Source organism: Typopeltis vanoorti, chromosome 9, assembly GCF_054136105.1.
Source record: "Typopeltis vanoorti isolate ZY-2024b chromosome 9, IOZ_Tvanoo_1.0, whole genome shotgun sequence".
NCBI lineage: Eukaryota > Metazoa > Arthropoda > Arachnida > Uropygi > Thelyphonidae > Typopeltis > Typopeltis vanoorti.
The window spans coordinates 90,424,143-90,447,409 of record NC_143557.1 but is presented as its reverse complement, the minus strand read 5'-3'; the positions used below and the strand labels follow the sequence as shown (position 1 = coordinate 90,447,409).

At 37.3% G+C, this 23,267-nt stretch overlaps 1 protein-coding gene across 7 annotated transcripts in view; it reads right to left on the bottom strand.

The window, feature by feature from the left end:
- Positions 1–8,001: 8,001 nt before the first annotated feature.
- The window catches only part of LOC150103239 (adenylate cyclase type 2-like), a 457,038-nt gene continuing 441,772 nt past the window's right edge, over positions 8,002–23,267 (bottom strand). For all 7 annotated transcript variants that reach the window (XM_090397822.1, XM_090397825.1, XM_090397827.1 and 4 more), the window contains one exon: positions 8,002–8,720. In XM_090397822.1, coding sequence (XP_090253948.1) covers positions 8,568–8,720 — 153 coding nt within the window. In that variant the 3' untranslated portion in view covers positions 8,002–8,567. The remainder of the gene's footprint in view (positions 8,721–23,267) is intronic.

Genomic DNA, 23,267 nt, shown 5'->3' with positions numbered 1-23,267 from the left:
AAAAACAGCAATTTACAATCATGTTCACAATTTCTGCAGATAGAAGAAAGTTTCCTCCTTACATAATATTCAAAAGGTAAACAATGCCAAAGGGGAAATTCATGTAAGAGTTCAAGAAAAAGGATGGATGGACACTGGACATTGAGGTTGGATTAGAACAGTTTGGGACAAACAGCCAGAGCCTTATTTCGATGCCTGGCTCTCTTCATGTGGGATAGTTTCCGTGGACAACTTAGGACCTGAAGTAATGAAACAATTTTCAGATATGACTGATGTGACACTATTCCTGGTGGCCTTACACCTTGTCTACAGCTATTAGATGTATTGGTTAACAAACCATTCAAGGACTACATACAAAAATTCTACATGGAGTGGATGGCATCTAGCAGCTACGACCTGACTGCAACAGGGACCATCATTAGAACTGTTGTGGAACTGGATTTTGAGAGCTTGGAAGTGATTTTGCCAGAAATCACTGGACTACAGAGATTTAAAGTCAAACTAGGAAAATCAGGATCATACCATCACACAACCACCAGTGAATTTCACAGTTGGGGTTATGCACTCTGGTAAGACATTCATTGGGCATCTGCCACACCCCCTCCATCTGTTTGGTAGAGGGTGTAGCATGATTCATCGCTCCATAACACAGCTTTCTTTCCAAGCTTTCATGTCCCTTTGCACTACTGAAGAAACACTACATGTGTGGGTCTTATATATATATATATATATATTGCAGTAGTACCATGGAAACCAATGTTGTCAGTTCTGAATGTTTTTGTGCAAATTTTTGTTCCAGTTAATGCCCAGAACTCTGCATTCAATGTGTGGTCAACGAATGGCAGTATTACGTATTATCCTTCATAGCACCCTACGGTCATGTTTGGTGAGTGTGGTGGGTTGTCCAATGTGGGTAGCACTTTCACTTGATGCCTTGCACTTCCATATCACTGATTGTTGACCTGGTGTGGCCCAATTTGTTGAAATAGATATTCCTGCAACATAGCATTGTATCACCATGCCTCTTTCAAACTCTGTCAGTTTCCTTCTTGCAGTCATTTCACCTGGACACAGTTGCACTGACTTGGGAGCATCATATTCCTCAATTAATAATACACCTTGCTAATGGGAGTGTCCAATGACTTCTTTCCGAGCAGTGTATTTGAGTTTGGCTACTATTTCATCAAGTACCAGGCGCCTTGTTATCTTTGTGCTGCTTTATACTTTCTTCTTCAGCTAGTGAAGGTTTAAATGTCTCTGGGTGACAAGTTTGATATATATTGATTAAGAGACTGATTAGGTTCATCACAATTTAAGAATTTGTTAAAGTACTCTCTACCTGTTTGCTATTTTATTTCTAGTGGCTAGTGTTTGTCTATTGCTATTGTTTTCATATGTGGACCTGTTTTTAGGTTTTAATTTCATGGAAAAATTTTCTACGGTTATTTACTGTAAAGTATTTTTAGATTTTTCAATCTGTTGATGCAAAAAGTTTCTCTTCTCTGCTGAAGACATTAGAATAACATTCAGAAACCCAAAACTGTTGCTGAAAAACTAGGATTACAAATCAACCAGGATAAAACTGAAAATTTAAATGTATGCAGAAATTGCAATCAAGGGTTGGGGGGAATAGTTTACCATTGATAACCTGAAATTTAAAAATGCCACTTCAAATATCTTGGAACATTGATTACCCCAGATAATAAAGTTAGTACAGAAATAAAAGCTAGAATGCATGTCTCAAATATATCTTATCATTCACTGTCTTCCAAAATTCTATTAAGCAGAGTTAAAATAAATATACAAGAAAATCATGAGACCTATTGTTCTATAACATTAACCCAGAGCATGAGAGACCAAAATGCGAAAGTGTTGCAGATCTTTGAAAATAAAATCCTCAGATTAATCTGGACCTGCCTCTAAGAGATAACACAACAGGTAAATGGAGAAAGACATGAAAACTATATGAACTCTATACAATTCCATTTCTAGCTGATGAAATGAGTACTGGAAGATTGAGATGGCTTGGACATGTGGAAAGAATGGGTGAAGAGAATATAGTCAAACAATAACTCAAGATGCAGCCTGATGGAAAGCAACCTAGAGATAAGACCACAAATGTGCTGAGTGGATAATATCTAAAAAAAAAAATTGATGGGAATCCAGGACTAGAATGCAAGAGCTCAAGACCGAAAGGAATGAAAGAAATTAGTACATGTAACAAAGAACCCTTAAAGGTTTAACAAGCTGAAGAAGAAAATTAAAAAAATTGTTTAATCATTCTGTGAAAATATTACCATGTAGTTAGTGAAGAAAGACTATGCAGTCAATAGTCATTGCATGCAATAGTTATAAAATTTCAGATGAATATAAGTATATATATATATATTTAAAAGTATTTTCTTGGATGCTGGAAAGTTTTGGACTATCTTTTGATTATATCACACTGAATAAAACAACAAAAAATTCGAATTGAAACTGTGAGCTATGTAAAGTAAATTAGACTGTAAACTCTTTTGAGTCTAATATAATGCTTGTTTTTAACCATTCTGTAATTATTTAAAAGCTAAAAAATCCAGATGCTTGACAAGAAGATACACATCTCTAAATTAGTGAGAAAAGTAATTCTCATAGACAGGCTTAAATGTTGGTTGTGCATGCTTACTAAATAACTTAAGGAAATTACAACGTTCCAATATTTCGGCAATGTCACATTGCCATCTTCAAAGGAATTTACAATAAAGACGTGCACGTAGGCACTAAACACAGTAAATGAGAACGAAGCAAAGAAGCTATGGTTTTCCTAAAAGTCCTGATGGTGCCTCCTAGAGGGCTATGTAGGTATTCTTGGCCATTGGGCTGAAGGTCTCCTGATGTAAGCCTCCCAAATTTGGGACAGTCTCATGCAACCAAATTTGTTGAGGTTTGACATGTTTCTTAGGGCTGAGGCTGATTCCATGAATAGGCTTTCAAATTTGAACTTGTTATGGTGTATTATTGTGGCTTTCTTCCACCGTATTCTGTGGTGTGTATCCAGAGCATGGTCTGCAAGACCAGTGGATGTACCGGCGAAAACGGATGTAGTCTTTGTGTTCTGAAATTCTGATATTCGCGGTCCTAGGGAGAGTGGTTGGTCATTAGTGGAGCAGATAAGGGATGCCAATTTTCTATAAGGTCTGTAGCAAGAGGTCATGTTTTTTAAGATTTTGGTAATTTTTTCCGAGGTGCCGCGGATGTAGGGAATGGTGATGGATTTAGAGTAATTCTTGTTGTGGTTAGGGCATAGTCATTTGAACAGATTAGTTTAGCCCTGTTGTATAGTGTCTTAACAACTCCATATTGTTGTGTGTGTGTGGGAGGGGAGATGAGGGGATTGTTGGTGAATGTATCTGTTTGCCTGTATGGGTGGGTTTTCTATAAACTGAGAAAACCAAGGTTCAAGGTTCCATCAGGATGGCAGCGGGTGACTAGGAAAGGGATGCTGTTGTTATCCTCTTTTTTCCAGGGTGAACTTAATTCTGGGGGTGTTGGTTGTTTAAGTGTGTTAAGAAGGAGAGGAGCGTATCAGAGCCATGTGGCCAAATAGCAAACATATCAACGTAGCAAAGCCATATGGTAGGTTTTTGTGGGGCAGAGTTTAATGCTTTCTCTTCGAAGGTCTCCATAAAGAAATTGGCCAAGGGTGGGGAGGGTGGTGAACCCATGGCTGTCCCCTCTATTTGTTTGTAGAATTTTCTCTGCCAAACGAAATAGCCTGAGTTCATTGTGAACTGAAATAGGGCTGAGATATCGGGAGAAAATTAAGCTTGGATTAGCTCTAAGGTTTCCTTGAGTGGGACGTTTGTGAATAAGGAGGAGACATCAAAACTGACCATTATGTCGGAGTGTAAGGTTTCTATGCTGGCTTTGAAGTGGGCTGAGTTTTTTGTGTGTGATGGATTTTTTTTTTTTTTTTCCCAGTATAGTGTGTGAGTGCTTTGGCCAAATGACTAGCTAATTTGTATGTGGGGGAATCAATGCCATCCACTATGGGATGTAATGGCACATTTTCTTTATGTATTTTTGGGAGTCCATATATATACTGCGGGGGGGGGTATAGAGTTAATTTGTTAGTAACTTCTACAGGCCAAGAAGTGACCTTCTTAAGGAGATTGTGGAGTTTTCTAATTTCTGAGTTGGTGGGATTGTATTCAATGGGGAGGTAAGTAGCCCGATCTAATAATAGAGCATTAAGCTTACCTGTGTAGTCCGTTTGGTTGAGTACTACAGTGGATCCACTTTAGTGATTATTATTTCTTTGTTTTTCCTCATTTCCTGCAACGCTTTATATTCCTTATTGGATAAGTTGGTTTTTGGTTGTCTTGCTTTGGAGAGAACACAAGCTACATCCAGTCTAATATTGTTGGCGATGTGGTTTGGAAGGTGGCGGATCTCGCATTCAATTTGGATCGTAATATTCTTGGCCGGTATTTTTCTGGGAGCAGTTGCAAAGTTGTGGCCATGTGAAAGCGCGTTGAGTGCTTCAGGCTTCAGAGTAACTGAAGAACGGTTGACTACCGTGTCGGTTGGAAATTTTGGTCCAGAGGTCGAGTTCTTTTTTTAATTTCTCAAATTTCTTGATATGTCGTCCCTGTATTTTCTCGAATTCTGTATCTGCCGCAGTGCACGAGATGTCGTATAAGATTGACCAAAGCTCGTGATTTAACGTGCTGGAAAGCTCTCCTTCAAGCGCCTGAATAGTTGTGTTAGCATCAGCTAGGAGAATGTGTGTGGCGGCAATTTGTTCTCATAGCAAAGCTTGGCTCGCGTGATTATAAATTTGGAGAGCCTTTTGTGAAATGAAACACTGCTTGAATTTAACATAGTTTGGGATTATGCTTTAGATACATGCCACAATAATACACTGTAGCAAGTTCAAATTTGAAAGACTATTCATGGAATCAGTCTCAGGACTAAGAAACATGCCAAACCTCAACAAAATTGCATGAGACTGCCTCAAATTTGGGAGGCCTACATCAGGGGACCTTCAGCCCAATGGCCAAGAATACCTACATAGCCCACTAGGGGGCACCATCAGGACTTTTAGGGAAAGCATAGCTTCCTTGCTTCATTCTCATTTACTGTGTTTAGTGCCTATGTGCACGTGTCTTTATTGTATGTTCCTTTGAAGATGGCAACGTGACGTTGCCGAAATATTGGAAATATATTAAAGTTTAATTTAATGTATATTCTATTGTACATTGTAATTTCCTTAAGTTATCTAGTGAGAAAAGAGAGAGATTGTAGTTATGTGGCCCTTCATAGTAAATCAGGGAATCTCTTGACTCAAAGTAACAATTTTGTTTTTCAGTAGTTTGATTCAACAGATGCAAAGAATCTTTATAACCACTTGACGGAAGGTAGTCAGCTGGTATCATACAGAGGTGGAAGGCTTTTTTTTTTTCATCCCTGTAAACAGAGAAACCAGCTCGAGATGATGTGATTAACAGATATACTATACTGGCCTCATAGTCTTAGTTGTTTCACCCATCATTCAAACCAAACTTATTACAAATAATTAACCAATCTTTCACATTTCTGGTTTTATTTAACATTTCATAGAAATATAGTCTTTAATTAAAGTAACATGACTTCTTGTTTGTGGATAATAATTTTATTTATGTTTAAGTTAAGCTGAACTTTGGTGGAAGATTAGCTGATTATTTTTATTTAAAAAAATTTATAACCAAATTAATTTTGTGATACATTCATTAATTCCAATTGAATTGGAAGGCCAGGATATCATTAGTGCGTGGGAAATTATGAAAGAATATTTGTTAGCAGCAATGGTAAGTTGTATACCACGAGTGAACAAGTGGACACAATTTGGAGTAAAGTGGATGACAAACAATATTAAACAGGAATTATATACGAAAAAGAGGCTGTGGAAGAGATATAAGGAGACAGGTGAAGAGAAGATGCATGAAGAGTATAAGACACAGACCAGAAGAGTGACTAGTATGGTAAGGAAGACGAAACTGGAATATGAGAGGAGATTAGCTCTAAGATCCAAAGAAAATCCAAGGGAAATTTTTAGATATGTGGCCAGTAGGAGGAGAAATGACTGTGGAAGAATGATATTGTGGAATAAAAATGTACTCTGGATGTCAGTAAAGCTGTGGGACTGGATGGTATTTCACCATGAGTTTTGAGAGAATGTGCTAGGGAACTGATAGTGCCTTTGACCTGGCTTTTCAATGAAAGTCTGGCTGCTGGAAAGGTGCCCATGGAATGGAAGGAAGGTAAAATAGTGCCATTGCATAAGGGCAGTAGCAGACTGGAAGTGTCTAATTATAGACCAGTTTGTGTGTCATCAGCAGTTAGTAAGATCTTGGAGAAAGTAGTGAAGGACCGTATACAGCATTGGGCAGATGAGGATAATGTTATCTGTGAGAGTCAACATGGATTTGTGAAGGGGTGCTCTTGTTTTAAGCAATATGCTAGCCTTTTATGTTTTATGATAAAGTTACAAGAGCATTAGATGAGGGAAAGGCATATACTGCCATTTTCTTAGACCTAGCGAAGGCATTTGACAGGGTGCCACATGATAAGCTGATATTTAAGTTGCAGCACATGGGTCTGGATGTCAGATTGGTCAACTGGATTCAGGATTGGCTGTCCAATAGGTATCAGAGAGTTGTTTATGGTGGGGGCAGTTTCAAGGAAGCAGAGGGTTACAAGTGGAGTCCCACAGGGCTCAGTACTGGAACCTATATTGTTTAACCTTTATATCAATGACATTGTCAGTGGATTGCAAGGGGATATTCAGTTGTTTGCAGATGATGTGAAGCTGGGAAGGATTATTAGTAATAGTGTAGATGCAGCAGCTCTGCAAGAGGATTTGAATAAGCTAGATAGATGGGAAAATGAACGGAGGTGTCGGTTTAATGCAGCAAAATGTAAGGTCTTGAGTTTTGGGAAACATCGATGGGACACTGCATACTCTATGGGAGGAGTTATACCGAGGAAGTAGGGGAGACAAGAGATCTGGGGTTGATGATTGATAGAAACCTGAAATTTAGAAGACATATTGCAAAGGTGGTGAAGGTAACACAGAGGATTGCTGCAATAATGAGAAGGACACTGACCTGCAGAGATAAAACAGTTATCAGTCCGTTGTATAAGACCCTGATCAGACCACGCTTGGACTATTATTCTCAGATTTGGTCCCCAGGATTTGAAGGGGATAAATTAACTGTGGAAAGGGTACAAAGGTGGATAACAAAGATGGTTTCAGGACTGTACAATGATAGTTATGAGGATCGGCTGAGGGAATGTGGACTGCAGAGTTTGGTGGATAGAAGGAGGAGAGGTGATATGATTGAGACTTTTAAATTGTTGAGAGGTGGTTACAGTGTTGACACTGGGGAGTTCTTTTGCTTAGTTGAACAGCGGGAAGGAGTGATGACAAAAGGCCATCCCTGGAAGTTACGAAACTGAGCAAGAGGGTGAGGAGTGGTTTCTTTGCATGGAGGGTGGTTGCACCATGGAATGCATTGCCTCATTGATGGAGTGGTGAGAGCGAGAACGGTCAATGAGTGTTCAAGGAGTGGTATGATAGACTCTGTGTTTCTTAGGGGGGGGGGACCTCCCCGACAATGAGTCTTTTGACTCCATGGAGCCTGAATAATAATAATAATAATAAAAAACACAAATGGCTATGTATTCTAAATCCATTGTAGAGTATACTGAAATAGTGATTGGAACTTGCTGTCTGTCCATATGCAACAAATCATTATTCATGATTAAATGTGATAACTTTAATTGTTCAGGTATGTCAGTAGTTTTGGTTCATTTACCTGCTATGATGAAAGAAAAGTGGTTCAACACAACTGGCAGACATGTAAAGACTGAGAAATATAGTTTCTAGTTACATTCTTCAGGATTCTTTAGTTACATTATGTAATCAGAGTAACTTTTTTTTTTTTTTGCTACTTCAAATATAATTCAAATTGAAACTGGTTGCATAATAAAATAAAAATTTATTATTTAATAGTAAATTCTGGTAACATTTTATATTAATATCAGCTATATATTCAGTGGCCTGTTGAAGAGCTCTCTTCTTAGTGGTCAGACAATGTCTCTGCCAAAAGTACTTTTCTCACTATGCACAAGTCCCTTACTATCTCTTTGCTTATATATTCTACAGTGAATTTGTCTTGCAATATTTTTTGCTTTCGGCCAACATGATAAAATGATATCCATATTGAAAGTGTATAATGCATGCACAGTTTATTATTATTTTTTTTTTTTGACCTGATTGTTAAAATTGTTTAGTAAATATACTAAATGCATTTTCATGTAATTTTGAAAAAAAAAATTATATTTCAGAAATACTTCACTTTTGCATGATCAAGATAGCATTTAAAACTATACTTTACATTGTATATTGTATTGTACTTTCTGAAATATATTGCATATTTCAGAAAGTGAGATTCAGCCACTGAATTAAGCTGAGTCATTTATATTCAAAATTTTCCATATTTTTGTGAATGAGTGTCTATCCATTTATGACAGAAAATTTTCTGCTATAAATGAGTATTTTCAAACAGTGGCTCCCCATGATTTGTGTGTACCAAATATGTGGTAAGAACTCCCTTTCCTTTAACAGATATTTCACCTCTACATTCACATGGATAGAGTTTATTTTTGATTAATATATTTGCAACTTCTTCTGTCACCTAAAGAAAAAGAAAAAAAAATTATATTTTACTATATTCTGTGCTTAATCTGTTAATCACTTTAAAAAAAATATAATCACACATAAGATGCTTTACTTACACTTTTTCATTACCTTCTGCATAAAAATATATGCTCTCATAACATTCTTTTAAAAGTTATATAAAATTATCAACTACTTATTATATGGATATCTCTATGCAGTCAAAAGGTTCATTGCAGCAGATCCACACCAAACATTATTCACACAATACCTATCATACTTCTCCTTAAACTTATTCACTATTGGGGGGGGGGGGGCACTTGCAACTTCCTTTGGCAATTCATTCCACTCATTCACTACTCTCTCCAAGCAAAAAACCTGATCTACACATCCTTACCAACCACGCTTACACAACTTCCAACAGTGACCCCCTTGTTCTCATCCTTACTACTCATGTATTAAATTTCTTTTGTATCCATCTTATAGAATCCCTTTAGTGACATCAAAGTTTCTTTCATGTCCCCCTCCCTCATCCTCTGCCTATCAACCAAACTCTGCAACTCAGACACCCTTGATTTATCCTCATAGGGAGCATTCCATAGACCTCTCACCAGCTTGGTCACTCATTGCTGAATCTTCACCACCTGATCTTCAAGAAACTCTGGTGACCAAATCTGTGCACAGTAGTTTAAGATAGTCAAATCATAGCCTTAAAGAAGAATAATAACCTGTCTAAAAATAAATACTTTTGAAACATGAACTCAACTCATTCACTTTTCTTATGGAAAAAAAATATGAAGACTACAAACCATGTTTGATTAACAACCTTAATCAGTAACAAATTAACATAACACAAGGAAAAGAGTGAATAATAAATTTAATTGCCAAATATTTCAACCCAAAAATTACAGGTCATCATTAGTGGCATCAGGCAATTTGAATGCAAAATAGATCACAAACAATGGATTATTTAAAACAGATTTTTCATTGGCAATGTAGGATAGGTGTTCTTGCACTCTTCTCTCTCCTGAATGTCCAGTTTTCCAAAATAAGGGATAAGTCACATGGAACTTGACAGATGCCAGGGAGAGAGAGAGAGGGGGGGGGGGATCGTTAATCTTTAGAGAATAGGAACCACGATAATTTGGTTGAAAGGAATAAATGTAGATTCACTAGATTATATTTTTTTGAAGATTCCAGAGATTGGTTTCAAGATGCTAGAAATGTATGGGATAGGAACCCTTCATATTGTTTAATTGTTGTTTGAGCATGTTGTACGGTTCATTTTGAGAAGCCATTAAAATGCATATTTGGCTATTAAATTTATTATTCATGCTTTTCCTTGAAATCTTATGGCACAGGTATTATCACTGAAACATCAATAACTTTAATCAAGCTCCTGTTGTGTGAATTATCCATGAAATGCATATTATGCAAACCATGAAGAGATGAGACAAACTGTTTATTCAACCAGTTTCCTATGCTCTGTGGTGTACATAACCAGGAATGAATTATGAATTAAAACATAACATGCCATATACAGAACAAGCTTAAAATTGCATTCATTCATTTATTCTGTTATGTAATGTCTATGATAATCTAATTCTCAGCTTTAAGTCTTTGATTGTAGGCTGACCAAAGTTAGTTTAAAATAAGGCTTTTATTTTTATTGCACTCAGTTTCACAATGTTGTCATTTCAGCTATTTTGAATTTAATATATGGGAGTTACCAAAGTATCTGATGTTTTTCATTGGTAATATGATCAGCTAAGCCAGATTTATGTGCCTACCATTTTTCTGCATCCTTAATGTTAGTTCATTCAAATCTGTCCCATTTGTCTGAATAGCAAATGCTGCTTGCACAAAAAAATTTTGTATACTCATAAAAAATTGGGATGTTTTGGTGATCTTAGCATCACAGATATTTTTGTCATTGGCACTGATGAAACACTGGATTTTGGCAAGATAAGTACTTTAGTTTTATTTCCTTTATTTTTCACTATGATATTTTAATTTTATTTTACTAGTGCTAGTGGTGGTTTTGCCCCGCCCCCCGAAAAACACTGAATTTTTTTAAAGTCAGTATTAAGATGGTTTGTAGTGCAGTTAATAACTGCATTATGGGATTACTTTTGGCCATATTGTGGCTGCCATTTTATAGTATCTCTGCTAAAGCATTTGCTGGTGGTGTAGAATTGTTTCTATATCAGGGGATTACTTAATTTTCAGTTTTATGGCTGAAACGTTTCTCTTATAATCAAATGCAGAGGTTTTAGTCTTTTTCACTCTGAGATTGTCTTTTAATGGGTTTTAATTTTTGTCTGTTAATGGATTCAAGGATAGGTATGATAGATCGGGTGGACAGATTGAATCTCCCGTGATGAAGCTGGCCTGACTGGCTGAGTGGTTAGCATATCCGCTCTCCAGCCAAAAGGCTGCAGATTTGAATCCTGCCATGGGCATGGATGTTTGTGATTGTCTGTGAAAATACTAGTGCTGGTGGTCAGTGGTAGATGACGTTAGTGTAGATGATGAAGGTAGTTGTGGTTGGTGGAGACAGAGAATTGTAGAGTAGGTGGCCTCCCTCGATGAGTCTTTGGACTCCCTGGAGGTGTTACGTACTATTAATAATAATGGTAACAATTTCAAGGGTGTGAGCTGTAGGAATTGAAATTCTAAGATCTGAAGAAGTGAGACAGGTGAATGAGATTTTAAAAGAGAGAATTGGGGCTAGTAATATTTATTCTTGGGGGGGGGGGTGAATTATTATTATACGGGCACCTGCATGGAGTCCAAAGATTCATTGTGGGAGACCCAATGTATCCACATGATTTATCATACCTCTCCTTGAACCCATTAACAGACAAAGCACTCACAACTGACTCTGGCAACCCATTCCACTCATTCACCACTCTCTCTCTCCAAACAAAAAATCTAGTCCTCTCACCCCTACTGACCATGCCTCTGTTCAACTTCCAGGGATGACTTCCCCCCTTCTTCTGGTTCCTTTAGCCAAGTGCTAAAACATTTCCCCTATAAAATCCTTTAAGCAACTTAAATGTTTCTATCATATCCCTACTTTTTCTCCTATCAACCAACTTCTGCAAGCCACACACCTTCAATCTATCCTCATAAAAACATTCCACAGGCCACTCACCTCTGAATCCTCTCCACCACTTCCTAATTCACCCCCCCCCCAAGAAACCCAGGGGGACCAGACTTGAGTACAGTAATCCAGATGTGGTATTTTATCTCTTCTGTCTCCTCATGACCATTATCACTAATTAAGGTTAATCTTCCATAGTTATTCTTCCTCTTACTTGCCACATAACAAAAGAACTCTTTGGGATTTCCTTTGCCCTGCTTGGCTAAATTCTTCTCGTTATCTGATTTTGCCTTCCTTGCCATGCTAGTCACCTTTTTTGCCTGAGCCTTGTACTGTTCATGAGTCTGCTGGTTTGCTTTCTCTTTATATACCCTCCACAGCATTTTCTTCTTCTGCAGTTCATGCTTAATGATATTATTCATTCTCTTACCCGATTAACCCTCCTTACCCTAGGTAAACAATTTAATACTGCTTCCTCTAGATGACTCTTAACTATATACCATGCACTACTAACATCCTTACCCTGCAGTTTCATACCATGATACAGATTTAAGTTTCTTGCTAAGCATGTCATAATCACCTGCCCTGTAGTTCCACAAATACCCCTTCTTGATAGAATATTCCTCATGTTTTACAATCTCCCAAGTCAAGACTGCATGGTCACCAATTGGAAACAACACGGTCACCTTGGTTATGGATAGCTCTTCTGATCCTATGATCAGGTCCAATACTCTCCCATCTCCTAGTCCCTTCCATCATATGCTGCCTTAAGTAATTATCTATCAGTAGGTGTATAAATTCTGTTTCCTTCTGCTATGTGATCTTTCTTCCTTCCAGTTTATATCTCCATAGTTGAAGTCTCCCATAATAATCACTCAACCTGTACTCATTTACTAATTTGGTGATGCATGTTTTACAGATCATCTGTAGAACTTCCTGGCCTATAGCAACAACAACTGTATATTTTGTCTTATTGGTCTTAATCTCACACCAGCTTACTTCAAATGAACAGCTACCCCTCCTGCCTGTCTCCTATTCTTTTTGGTTGCAATTCATCTGTTATCATCAGCAGTACTCCTCCCCCCATCCTATCTTCTCTATCTTCCCTGAAAATATTAAACCCTTCACATTCAACCCTGTAACTACATCATCTGCTGTTAGCCAAGTCTCGCTAATGCCTATAACTTTTAGCAAGGTTGCACTAACCAATTGCAAAAACTTCTCCCTCTTGTTCCTGATACTTCTGGCATTAGTATATAGAAATGGCAACATCCCTTTATTCCCCCATCCATCTTTACTTTCTGAATTGACTACCCTATTCAATATTTTGGCTTGAGAGACTAGATTCCTCACTTGGTCATTTTCTCACTCACTTGCTTTCACCATAATTGCTTAAGTTTCCCTGAATTTTTGCATCAGCATGCTCAGTGAACAAAGCTATCTTCAGACATCTAACACCAAAACTATTCAGATGCAGTCCATATACATTCTACAAATCCTTCTTTCCATCAAAAAGAGACCACAGATCCACAAATTCTACATCATTCCTTTTGCACAATCTACATATTTAATTAAAGATATTTAATTAAATATATTTAATTAAATATGTAGATTGTAATATTTAATTAAAGATATGGAACCTAGGGATAAACTACTACAGGTTTTTACATTCCAAGGTAGTACAGTAATTCCTGTAATGGTAGAAAGCCAAGTTAAAACAGTAAAAATTGAGAGATTTCCAATGGAATATATAGAAAACAGCAGGTACCTAATTCTTGAAATGGAGTAAAATCAGTAACATATGAAAGGATATATCAGGGGAAGATCCAAACTGTTTTTCTGGTGATGTAATCTTCGCAATGGATATGAAGACCTCAGTATCAAATTTTGTCAACACCGGTGCAACTCAAGTTATGGTGAACTATCCCAGAGTACAGTGCTTGTATTGTGGTTCATACCATCACTTGGGTGGCAATGGTTAAATATTTTAACTGTATATGGAGATCAGACATATTGCAAATCAGTGTCTCAAGCACTGTCAGAAATATGAAAGTTTCAGAATGTTTGCCAAAAGAGTGGGAGCACCCATAGAGCCAATTAGAACAGTATATATTGGAGAAGCATAAAGGATTCCTGGATCTTCCAATTCATTCCAACAAAGATGACATTCTTTCAAACTATACTTAGTAGAATTACAAAGTGCATGACAAAATCAGGCAGAAATTACCCCCAAAATTCCAGAACTGCAGGAGCCACTTTCCCATTCAAATATGGATAGAACAACATTAGTTGTAAATTACCAATAATGAGCTTACTATAACAATTGAACAGAAATGCAAACAAATGAATCTGTTATTTAAGAAACCATAGAAGAAACAGAAAAGCAAGTACATTTGAAAGAACTTAATATGCAGTTAAGATCAAAAAGAAAAGACAAATGAATACAAAAAAAAAAAAAAATTAAGACATCCTAAAAAAGGCACTAAATCTAAAAGAAGAAGAAATGATAAAAGTAAAGATGGAGAAAGCTGCAGATTGTCAAATGAAGCCTCCTCAGGCTCAGAAGAGTTTGTGGACTATGAGGAACTATCTCATGCTAATAAAGGGAAAGTGAGAGATACGATTAAAGAAAAAAAAAATTTGTTGATTCAAAGTTTTCTTGGTATGATTATCATCTACATTAAAAGAAAGGTATTCCAAATCAAGAAATAATGGAAAGCAACTGTAAAAAACTGGAAAGAATTTACAGCGAGAGAGAGAGGCTACACAAGAAACAGGCTACACAACTGCTCCTTCACAAATTGAAAACCTCATCAGGTTCATCCAAAATCTAGAAGTTAAGACTTACCAGTGACACTTCACTAATCATATCTCTTTCCTGCACTGCCCTCATTAAATGTTCAAGAATTCCACAGGCAAGTTAAACAAGAAGCATATATGGAAACATGCTATGCCATAATATCAATTTTTGTTTCTCCAAGAAACTACTTCTGCAAATATAAAGATATAAAAACTTTAACAGATTATTGATATCCACTTCTTTCTTATTGGGGCTTTAGAAGATTTAATAGGGCTGGAGTAAGAGTTCATTCTATTACAGAATGACCCTCCTTTTCATTCTGTAATATCCAAAGTGATGCAGAAGGGAAAATATTGACAATGGACTGGAAATATTGTGGATGTGTAATAAGGTTTATAAATGTTTATGCTCTATCCAGTGGAACAGTTAAACAAAACTTCTTCCAGGAATTGCAGCCATGTTTATATGGTGCCCACTACATCATAGCAACCAGAGACTGGAATTGTATTTAAAACCCCACATCAGGCAAAACAGGAGGACACCCCCCCAAAAGTAGAAACATGGGATATGAACAGTTAAAAATGTCTTGGCAATGCTCAACTAGTACACACATGGAGGATTCTCAATCCTAAGCTTCAGGCTTACATGTATATAAATCAAGGCATTTGTACCTGTCTTGATTGAATTTATATCTCTTCTTCTCTTATAAATACAATAATTCAGATAAAAACATTTTGACATTGACATGTCAGATAATCTAATTCCTTAAATTCCAATGCATGGAACAAATAGAGATCAAGATCAGTTCTGGAATGTGTAGACTTCCACCAAATTTCTTGTTGATCTTTTCAAACTCCAGACCCTCTGTTCAAACTGGAATAATGTTACTTAGAACTAAGGTATGTGGGTTAAAATTCAAAACAAGCACAGTAAAACAGAATATGATTGAACGGTGAAAGGAACAGGCTTTCCTCAAAAGAAAAAAAGTTGAAAGACCTGTATAAAGAGAGAAGCTGGTTGATAGCAAATAAATGCAATGGTATAGAATTCAGCAAAATCATCAGAAACATAGAAATAGAAGTTTTTATTCTTTAACGATACTTGTGACATAATGATTATTAAATATGTACACGTTTACACAAGAATAATATTTAATTTGCCAAATATTTCAGTCTGAATATTACAGACCATCTTCAGTGGCTACATAGGAACAGTTTAAAAAAAAAAAAAAAAAAAAGGTGGAACATGAACAATTGATCATTCACACATACAATGAGCCGCGTGATGTCATATCGCTAAGTATTAGAAAAGTAAACATTTTAAAGTCATAATTAAAGATTAATTCAGAAATTCATGTAATAATCTTAAATAACAGACTAATATAGGAAATTTCCATATAAAAAAAAAAATTTTTTTAAATGAATGTTTATCCTGATTAAACTTTCCCAAATTTTTGATATAGATATAGATATACAGTCATTACGATTCAAGTTAGGACACTGAAGTAAGGCCTCTACACTTTCTTTAAATAAACGTTCAAATCTGTAGCGACATCTGTGTAGGAGGAGAGTCTTGGACCAAAGGATGTTGTGGCTTATTTCTAATCCATGCTGAGCTAATCCAGATTTCTCAGGTTTGTTGTGTTGAATTGATGATTGATGTTCTTGAATTCTTTTTTCTATAGAACGTCCAGTTTTCCAAAGTAGGAAAGATTACAGTTGCAAGGAACTTGATACACACCAGGTAGAGACACGGTTGAGCGTTTATCTTTAGATGATGGAAAATGGATGGATAATTTGTTAATAGGTGTATAAGTGGCTGTTAAATCATATTTCTTTAGAATTCCTGAAATTGGTTCTGAAATATTTGGCAAATTAAATATTATTCTTGCGTAAACGTGTATATATTTAATAGAGATAGAAGTGGAATAGAAGATTAGGTCCATTCTTCTGACAGGACAGAAATGGAAGAAAGAAATTTTACAGCAGCAGCACTTAGCAGACAGCCAGCCTTTCAGCAGGATTCTTCAATAGACAGTTCACCAAATTCCATGAAGTAGTAACTATCACCCAAATCTGCATTGATGGTGAAGAATGTCTGTCCCTCAAGATATCCTTGACTCCTTTCAAAAATGCTTTTAAAATCTGTTTGAAGACAATAGTACTGTGGGAAATTATAACTCTTGGAACATTAATGGCTTTCCTATTCATATCTGATTTAGGCTCAACAAGAGCCATTACAACATCTGAATTTATCACAGCCCCAGAGTGATAATCTTGTGGTATTTTCTTGCCAGACAAGAAAATCCCCAGGACCTGATGATCTAGGGATAGAACTGTACTGCAAGGCCTAGGATTTTATTCTTCCCATTCTAGTTATACTGTTTCTTTTCTCTCTACAGGGCACATGCCAAGTGAATTTTTAGCAAGCCATACCATCCTCATTCCAAAACCTATAGAGAGCATACCTTAATCAACAGCTGGAAACCTATTTCACTATCTAATATTGACTACAAGATATTTTTCTGCATTATCAATAACAGACTTAAAGTAGGAATGAGATACATAAAAGCATATGGGTGTATGGAGTTCCAGACCAAACAATAGAATTTAATCTATTTCTGCTATGTGATATATTCTGCCTAATTAATATGAAAAAAGCAACCAATGGCAGTGCTATTAGTAGATCTTGCTCAAGCATTTGATAATGTCTGGCATCCTTTTCTGTTCCACATCCTCTGGCAAACTGGTGTAAGCAAAAAGCTGATATCCGTTATTAAAGGAGCCTATGCCAATTCAACTAACAGCCTCCTAGTTAATGGGTTTCTAACAGACCTGGTCAAAATTCAAAAAGAATTTAAGCAAGGTTGCCCTCTTAGTCCATTACTCTTTGCATTGGTTCTTGAACCTTTCTTGCAAGAAGTCAACAATACATGTGCTCTGCAAGGAATAACAGTTCCTTCAACTATGAAGGAAAATAAGGCATTATGCTGACGACATAGTAGGCACTCTGAGGAATGATAATTCCATACATATACATTTTTGTGGTTTTTGGAAAAATTCAGAAAAATTAGTCAATTAACTGCTTATGCAGACAATACAAAATTAAAAGTTTTTGGAAAGTGGGATCTTGGAGGTATTGCTTTTGGACTAACCCCTAAGAGAGAACCCCTCACTATACTAGGAATTCCCTTCTCAACTTACCCACATTACCAGTTCAAGAACTTATATATAAAAACATTGAATCCTTAGAAGACTGGAAAATTGGGCCACTTTCCTTTTCTTCTAAGGTCATAGTACTTAAAACCATAATCTTCCCTGTTCAGTTGTATATAATAAATGTTACAGACATTACAGAAGCTGAAGAAAAGAAACTATGTAGTAAACGTACATAATTTTTTTGGTCCAGCTGATACCTAGAAGTTAAAAAGGAATTTCTTCAACTATCAAAGATACATGGAAGCTTAGGGCTTCCAGTCTTAAAATTCTGCTGTTTAAGCAATACAGCTTCACATATCCATAAAATGTTGTAGACCAATGACACACCTTCTCTGGTATCGCTTGGGTTTTTGTCTTTTCCTATCTGGAGTAAAGGATTATAAAGATCCAAAAACTGAGATTTTTCCTAAATACTACAACATTCTGGCATGGACTTTCTTTCCATTAATAAAAATAAAAAATTTGATATAAAGAAATCTTTAACCTCTTTTGACAAAACTTCCACAGTTGGGTACTGACAACAGGACTTTGTTTCACAACTTACTGAAGTTCCACAGATACCTTAACAGGAGCAATCTTGCTTGGAGAATTGCATATGGTCACCTTCTAGGCAATACCATGAAATGGAGCTACTTTAAATCAGAGATCAAATTTGTGTCATCTGGTAAAAATTGGAAACAAAGCATGCATTCTACAGCATTCTACCTCTTGCCATGCATATTTGGAACAGATTATATAATGTGTTGGGCATTAATTACCACAGAACAGGTTATTTTTTGCAGTACACACCACCGTCAGCAATGGGAAGAGAATTTTGATTTTTATAATTACTAAATTAAAATATCATTTATGGAAGGTTAGAAAGAAACATGGATTTGAAAACCAGCAATATGATATACAAATGTTTTATAATATTGTATTGTGGATATTTTATTGTTCAATCAGATGATTTTTGTATGCATTCTAGGAGATTAACAAAATTTTTGACTATGTAGTGTAGATCACCTACATTATGCGTTATAACTAATATTTAAGGAATTGACAGCGTATACTAGAAATATAAATTAAATAAACTTTAATATATACTTTCCGATATTTCGGCAAACGTCACGTTGCCATCTTCTTGGGAACAACTTAATACAAAGACACGTGCACACAAGTACTACATAACAGCAAATGAGAACTGAAGCTAGGAAGCTAACGTTTTCCTAAAGTCCTGATGGTGTTCCCTGGCGGGCTATATTGGTGGTTCTTGGCCTTTGGGCTGAAGTTCTTCTGATAAATGTTTCCCAAATTTGGGGCAGTCTCATGCATCCAAATTTGTTGAGGTTTGGCATGTTCCTAAGGGCTGAGGCTGATTCCATGAATAGTCTTTCATACTTGAACTTGCTGCAGTGTATGACTGTGGCTTTCTTCCATCTTATTCTGTGGCGAGTATCCAGAGCATGGTCTGCAAGCCCAGAGGTCTGCAAGCTGTACTGGTGAAATCGGATGTAATCCTTGTGTTCTGAGATTCTGATATTTGCTGTCCTGTGTTTGGCCAAAGTAAGACAATTTACAGCTACAAGGGACCTAGTATACACCAGGTAGGTCTAGGGGAAGTGGTTGGTCTTTAGTGGAGCGGAAGGGATGCCAATTTTCTATGTGGTCTGTAACAAGTGGTTAAGTCATGTTTTCTTAAGATTTTGTTGATTTTTTCCGAGGTGCCTCAGATGTAGGAATGCTGATGGATTTAGAGTAATCTTTTTTGTGAAGGGAAGGGGAGGGGGGTGGTGGGTTGTGGATAACTGGGTTAAGTATTTTTTTGGATTTTTTGGAGGGGGTAGCCGTTGGCTGAGAAAGTGTCACGGATGTGATTTAGTTCAGTGGTTAGGGCTTGTTCATTTGAACAGATTATTTTTGCCCTGTTGAATAGTGTCTTAATAACTCCATATTGTTGTGAGGAGTGGGGGGGGGGGTGATGGGATTGTTGGTGAATGTATCTGCCTGTATGGGTGGGTTTTCTATAAACCTGAGAAAACCAAGGTTCCATCAGGTTGGCGGGTGACTAGTGTGTCTAGGAAGGGGAGGTTATCGTTTTCCTCTTTTTCCAGGGTGAACTTGATTCTAGGGTGTTGGTTGTTTAAGTGTGTTAGAAAGGAGAGGAGTGAATCCAGGCCATGTAGCCAAATAGCAAACACATCATCAACGTAGCGAAGCCATATGGTAGGTTATTGTGGGGCTGAGTTTAAGGCTTTCTCTTCAAAAGTCTCCATAAAGAAGTTGGCCAAGGGTGGGGAAAGTGGTGAACCCATGGCTGTCCCCTCTATCTGTTTGTAGAATTTTTCCTGCCAAACGAAATAGCCTGAGTTCATTGTAAACTGAAATAGGGCTGAGATATCGGGAGGAAATTTAGCTTGGATTAGTTCTAGGGTTTCTTTGAGGGGTACATTCGTGAATAGGGAGGAGACATCAAAACTGACCATTATGTCATTATGTTACAGTGTAAGGTTTTCTATACTGGCTTTGGCACTTTGAACATTTTTGAAATCTTGTAGTTAATTCTAAAATACTGTCTCGAGAACTCAGTTTCAATTATTGTAATACTACAGTGGGCTGAGTTTTTTTATGTGTGATGGTGAGTTGCCAGTATTGAGCGCTTTGGCTAAATGCTTGGCTAGTTTGTAAGTGGGGGAATCAATGCCATCCACTATGGGACGTAATGGCACATTTTCTTTATGTATTTTTGGGAGCCCATATATGCGGGGGGGGGGGTCTAGAGTTATAGGGTTTTAGTCTGTTAGTAACCTCCACAGGCCAAGAAGTAACCTTCTTAAGGAGCCTATGGATTTTTCTAATTTATGAGTTGGTGGGATTGTAATTAATGGGGAGGTAAGTGGATCGATCTAATAGCAAAGCCTTGAGCTTACCTGTGTAGTCATTAAGGTTGAGTACCACAGTGGCGTTCCCCTTATCCGCTTTAGTGATCACTATTTCTTTGTTTTCTCTTCTAGACCCCCACCCCTGCATATATGGGCACCCAAAAAATACATAAAGAAAATGTGCCATTACGTCCCATAGTGGATGGCATTGATTCCCCCACTTACAAACTAGCCAAGCATTTAGCCAAAGCGCTCTCACACTATACTGGCAACACACCGTCACACATAAAAAACTCAGCCCACTTCAAAGCCAGTATAGAAAACCTTACACTGCAACATAATGACATAATGGTCAGTTTTGATGTCTCCTCCCTATTCATGAATGTACCTCTCAAAGAAACCCTAAAACTAATCCAAGCTAAATTTCCTCCCGATATCTCAGCCCTATTTCAGTTTACAATGAACTCAGACTATTTCGTTTGGCAGGAAAAATTCTACAAACAGATAGAGGGGACAGCCATGGGTTCACCACTTTCCCTCACTCTTGGCCAACTTCTTTATGGAGACTTTTGAAGAGAAAGCCTTAAACTCAGCCCCACAAAAACCTATACATTGATGATGTGTTTGTTATTTGGCCACATGGCCCGGATTCACTCCTCTCCTTCCTAACACACTTAAACAACCAACACCCTAGAATCAAGTTCACCCTGGAAAAAGAGGAAAACAATAACCTCCCTTTCCTAGACACTAGTCACCTGCCAACCTGATGGAACCTTGGTTTTCTCAGTTTATAGAAAACCCACCCATACAGGCAGATACATTCACCAACAATCCCATCACCCCCCCCCTCACAACAATATGGAGTTATTAAGACACTATTCAACAGGGCAAAAATAATCTGTTCAAATGAACAAGCCCTAACCACTGAACTAAATTACATCCGTGACACTTTCTCAGCCAATGGCTACCCCCCCCCGAAAATACTTAACCCAGTTATCCACAACCCACCACCCCCTCCCCTTCACAAAAAAGATTACTCTAAATCCATCACCATTCCCTACATCTGAGGCACCTCGGAAAAAATCAACAAAATCTTAAGAAAACATGACTTAACCACTTGTTACAGACCACATAGAAAATTGGCATCCCTTATCCGCTCCACTAAAGACCAACCACTTCCCCTAGACCTACCTGGTGTATACCAGGTCCCTTGCAGCTGTAAATTGTCTTACTTTGGCCAAACAGGCAGGACAGCAAATATCAGAATCTCAGAACACAAGGATTACATCCAATTTCACCAGTACAGCTTGCAGACCTCTGGGCTTGCAGACCATGCTCTGGATACTCGCCACAGAATAAGATGGAAGAAAGCCACAGTCATACACTGCAGCAAGTTCAAGTATCAAAGACTATTCATGGAATCAGCCTCAGCCCTTAGGAACATGCCAAACCTCAACAAATTTGGATGCATTAGACTGCCCCAAATTTGGGAAACATTTATCAGAAGAACTTCAGCCCAAAGGCCAAGAACCACCAATATAGCCTGCCAGGGGTCACCATCAGGACTTTAGGAAAACGTTTTCATTTGCTGTTATGTAGTACTTGTGTGCACGTGTCTTTGTATTAAGTTCCCAAGAAGATGGCAACGTGACGTTTGCCGAAATATCGGAAAGTATATATTAAAGTTTATTTAATTTATATTTCTAGTATACGCTGTCAATTCCTTAAATATTAGTTATCATGTATATACCAGCATATAAGCCTCTCAACAAGAATAACCTACATTAAGCAATATTCACCAGGGGGAGAATATTGCATAATTACATATTTTTCTCGTAGTAAAAATGTCTATTTTTACTACTTTGAGAGGTTGTTTAAATGGTTCCATTCTCTCAGTTCAATGTGGTTTTATGGTCGATTGCAGAGATGACTGGGGAGCAATCCCAAGCAAAGAAGGCCAACTCAAGGTGGTTAACTCAGATATGGCTAATCATCTAGATAATAGTCATCTTTGTGCTTTAGTTTCAATTGATTGTTTGATTATTCAACTAATTGAGACTGGTGAAAAGGAAAAAAAACAAAAAAACAATAGCCTTTGGCTATATGATGAGATGAGGCCTTTATCTCTAACTGTCTTTTTTTTTTTTTTTTTTTTTTTTTTTTATGTTGAGCCCATATGCGAGAGTCAACCTATAGTACTTTAGTACCATATATGGGTAGTGGGATGGGAAAGGAGGACCTTATTAACATTCGATTTGAAAGCCTGTATGTTGTATCCCTTGGGAAATACCTCGGGGGGGGGGGTGTAGACTATTCCACAGTACCACAGTAGCAGGGATGAAGGAGGAGGAAAACAAACTTGTTCTGTGGGTTTCAAGGTGTACCGTGAAAGGATATTGGGTGGCAGCTGTACGTGTTTCAATGGGCTTAGTACAGAGTGGGGGGAATTATTGATGCTGTTTTGGATGAGCATTTTCCATGAAAATATAATTTTTTGGTTGCTTGGTGTTGCACTGATTAGATCGTCGGCTTGTCAAGAGCTCCTGAAAAGATTAGTAGTATTTTGTGTTAACATTAGAAA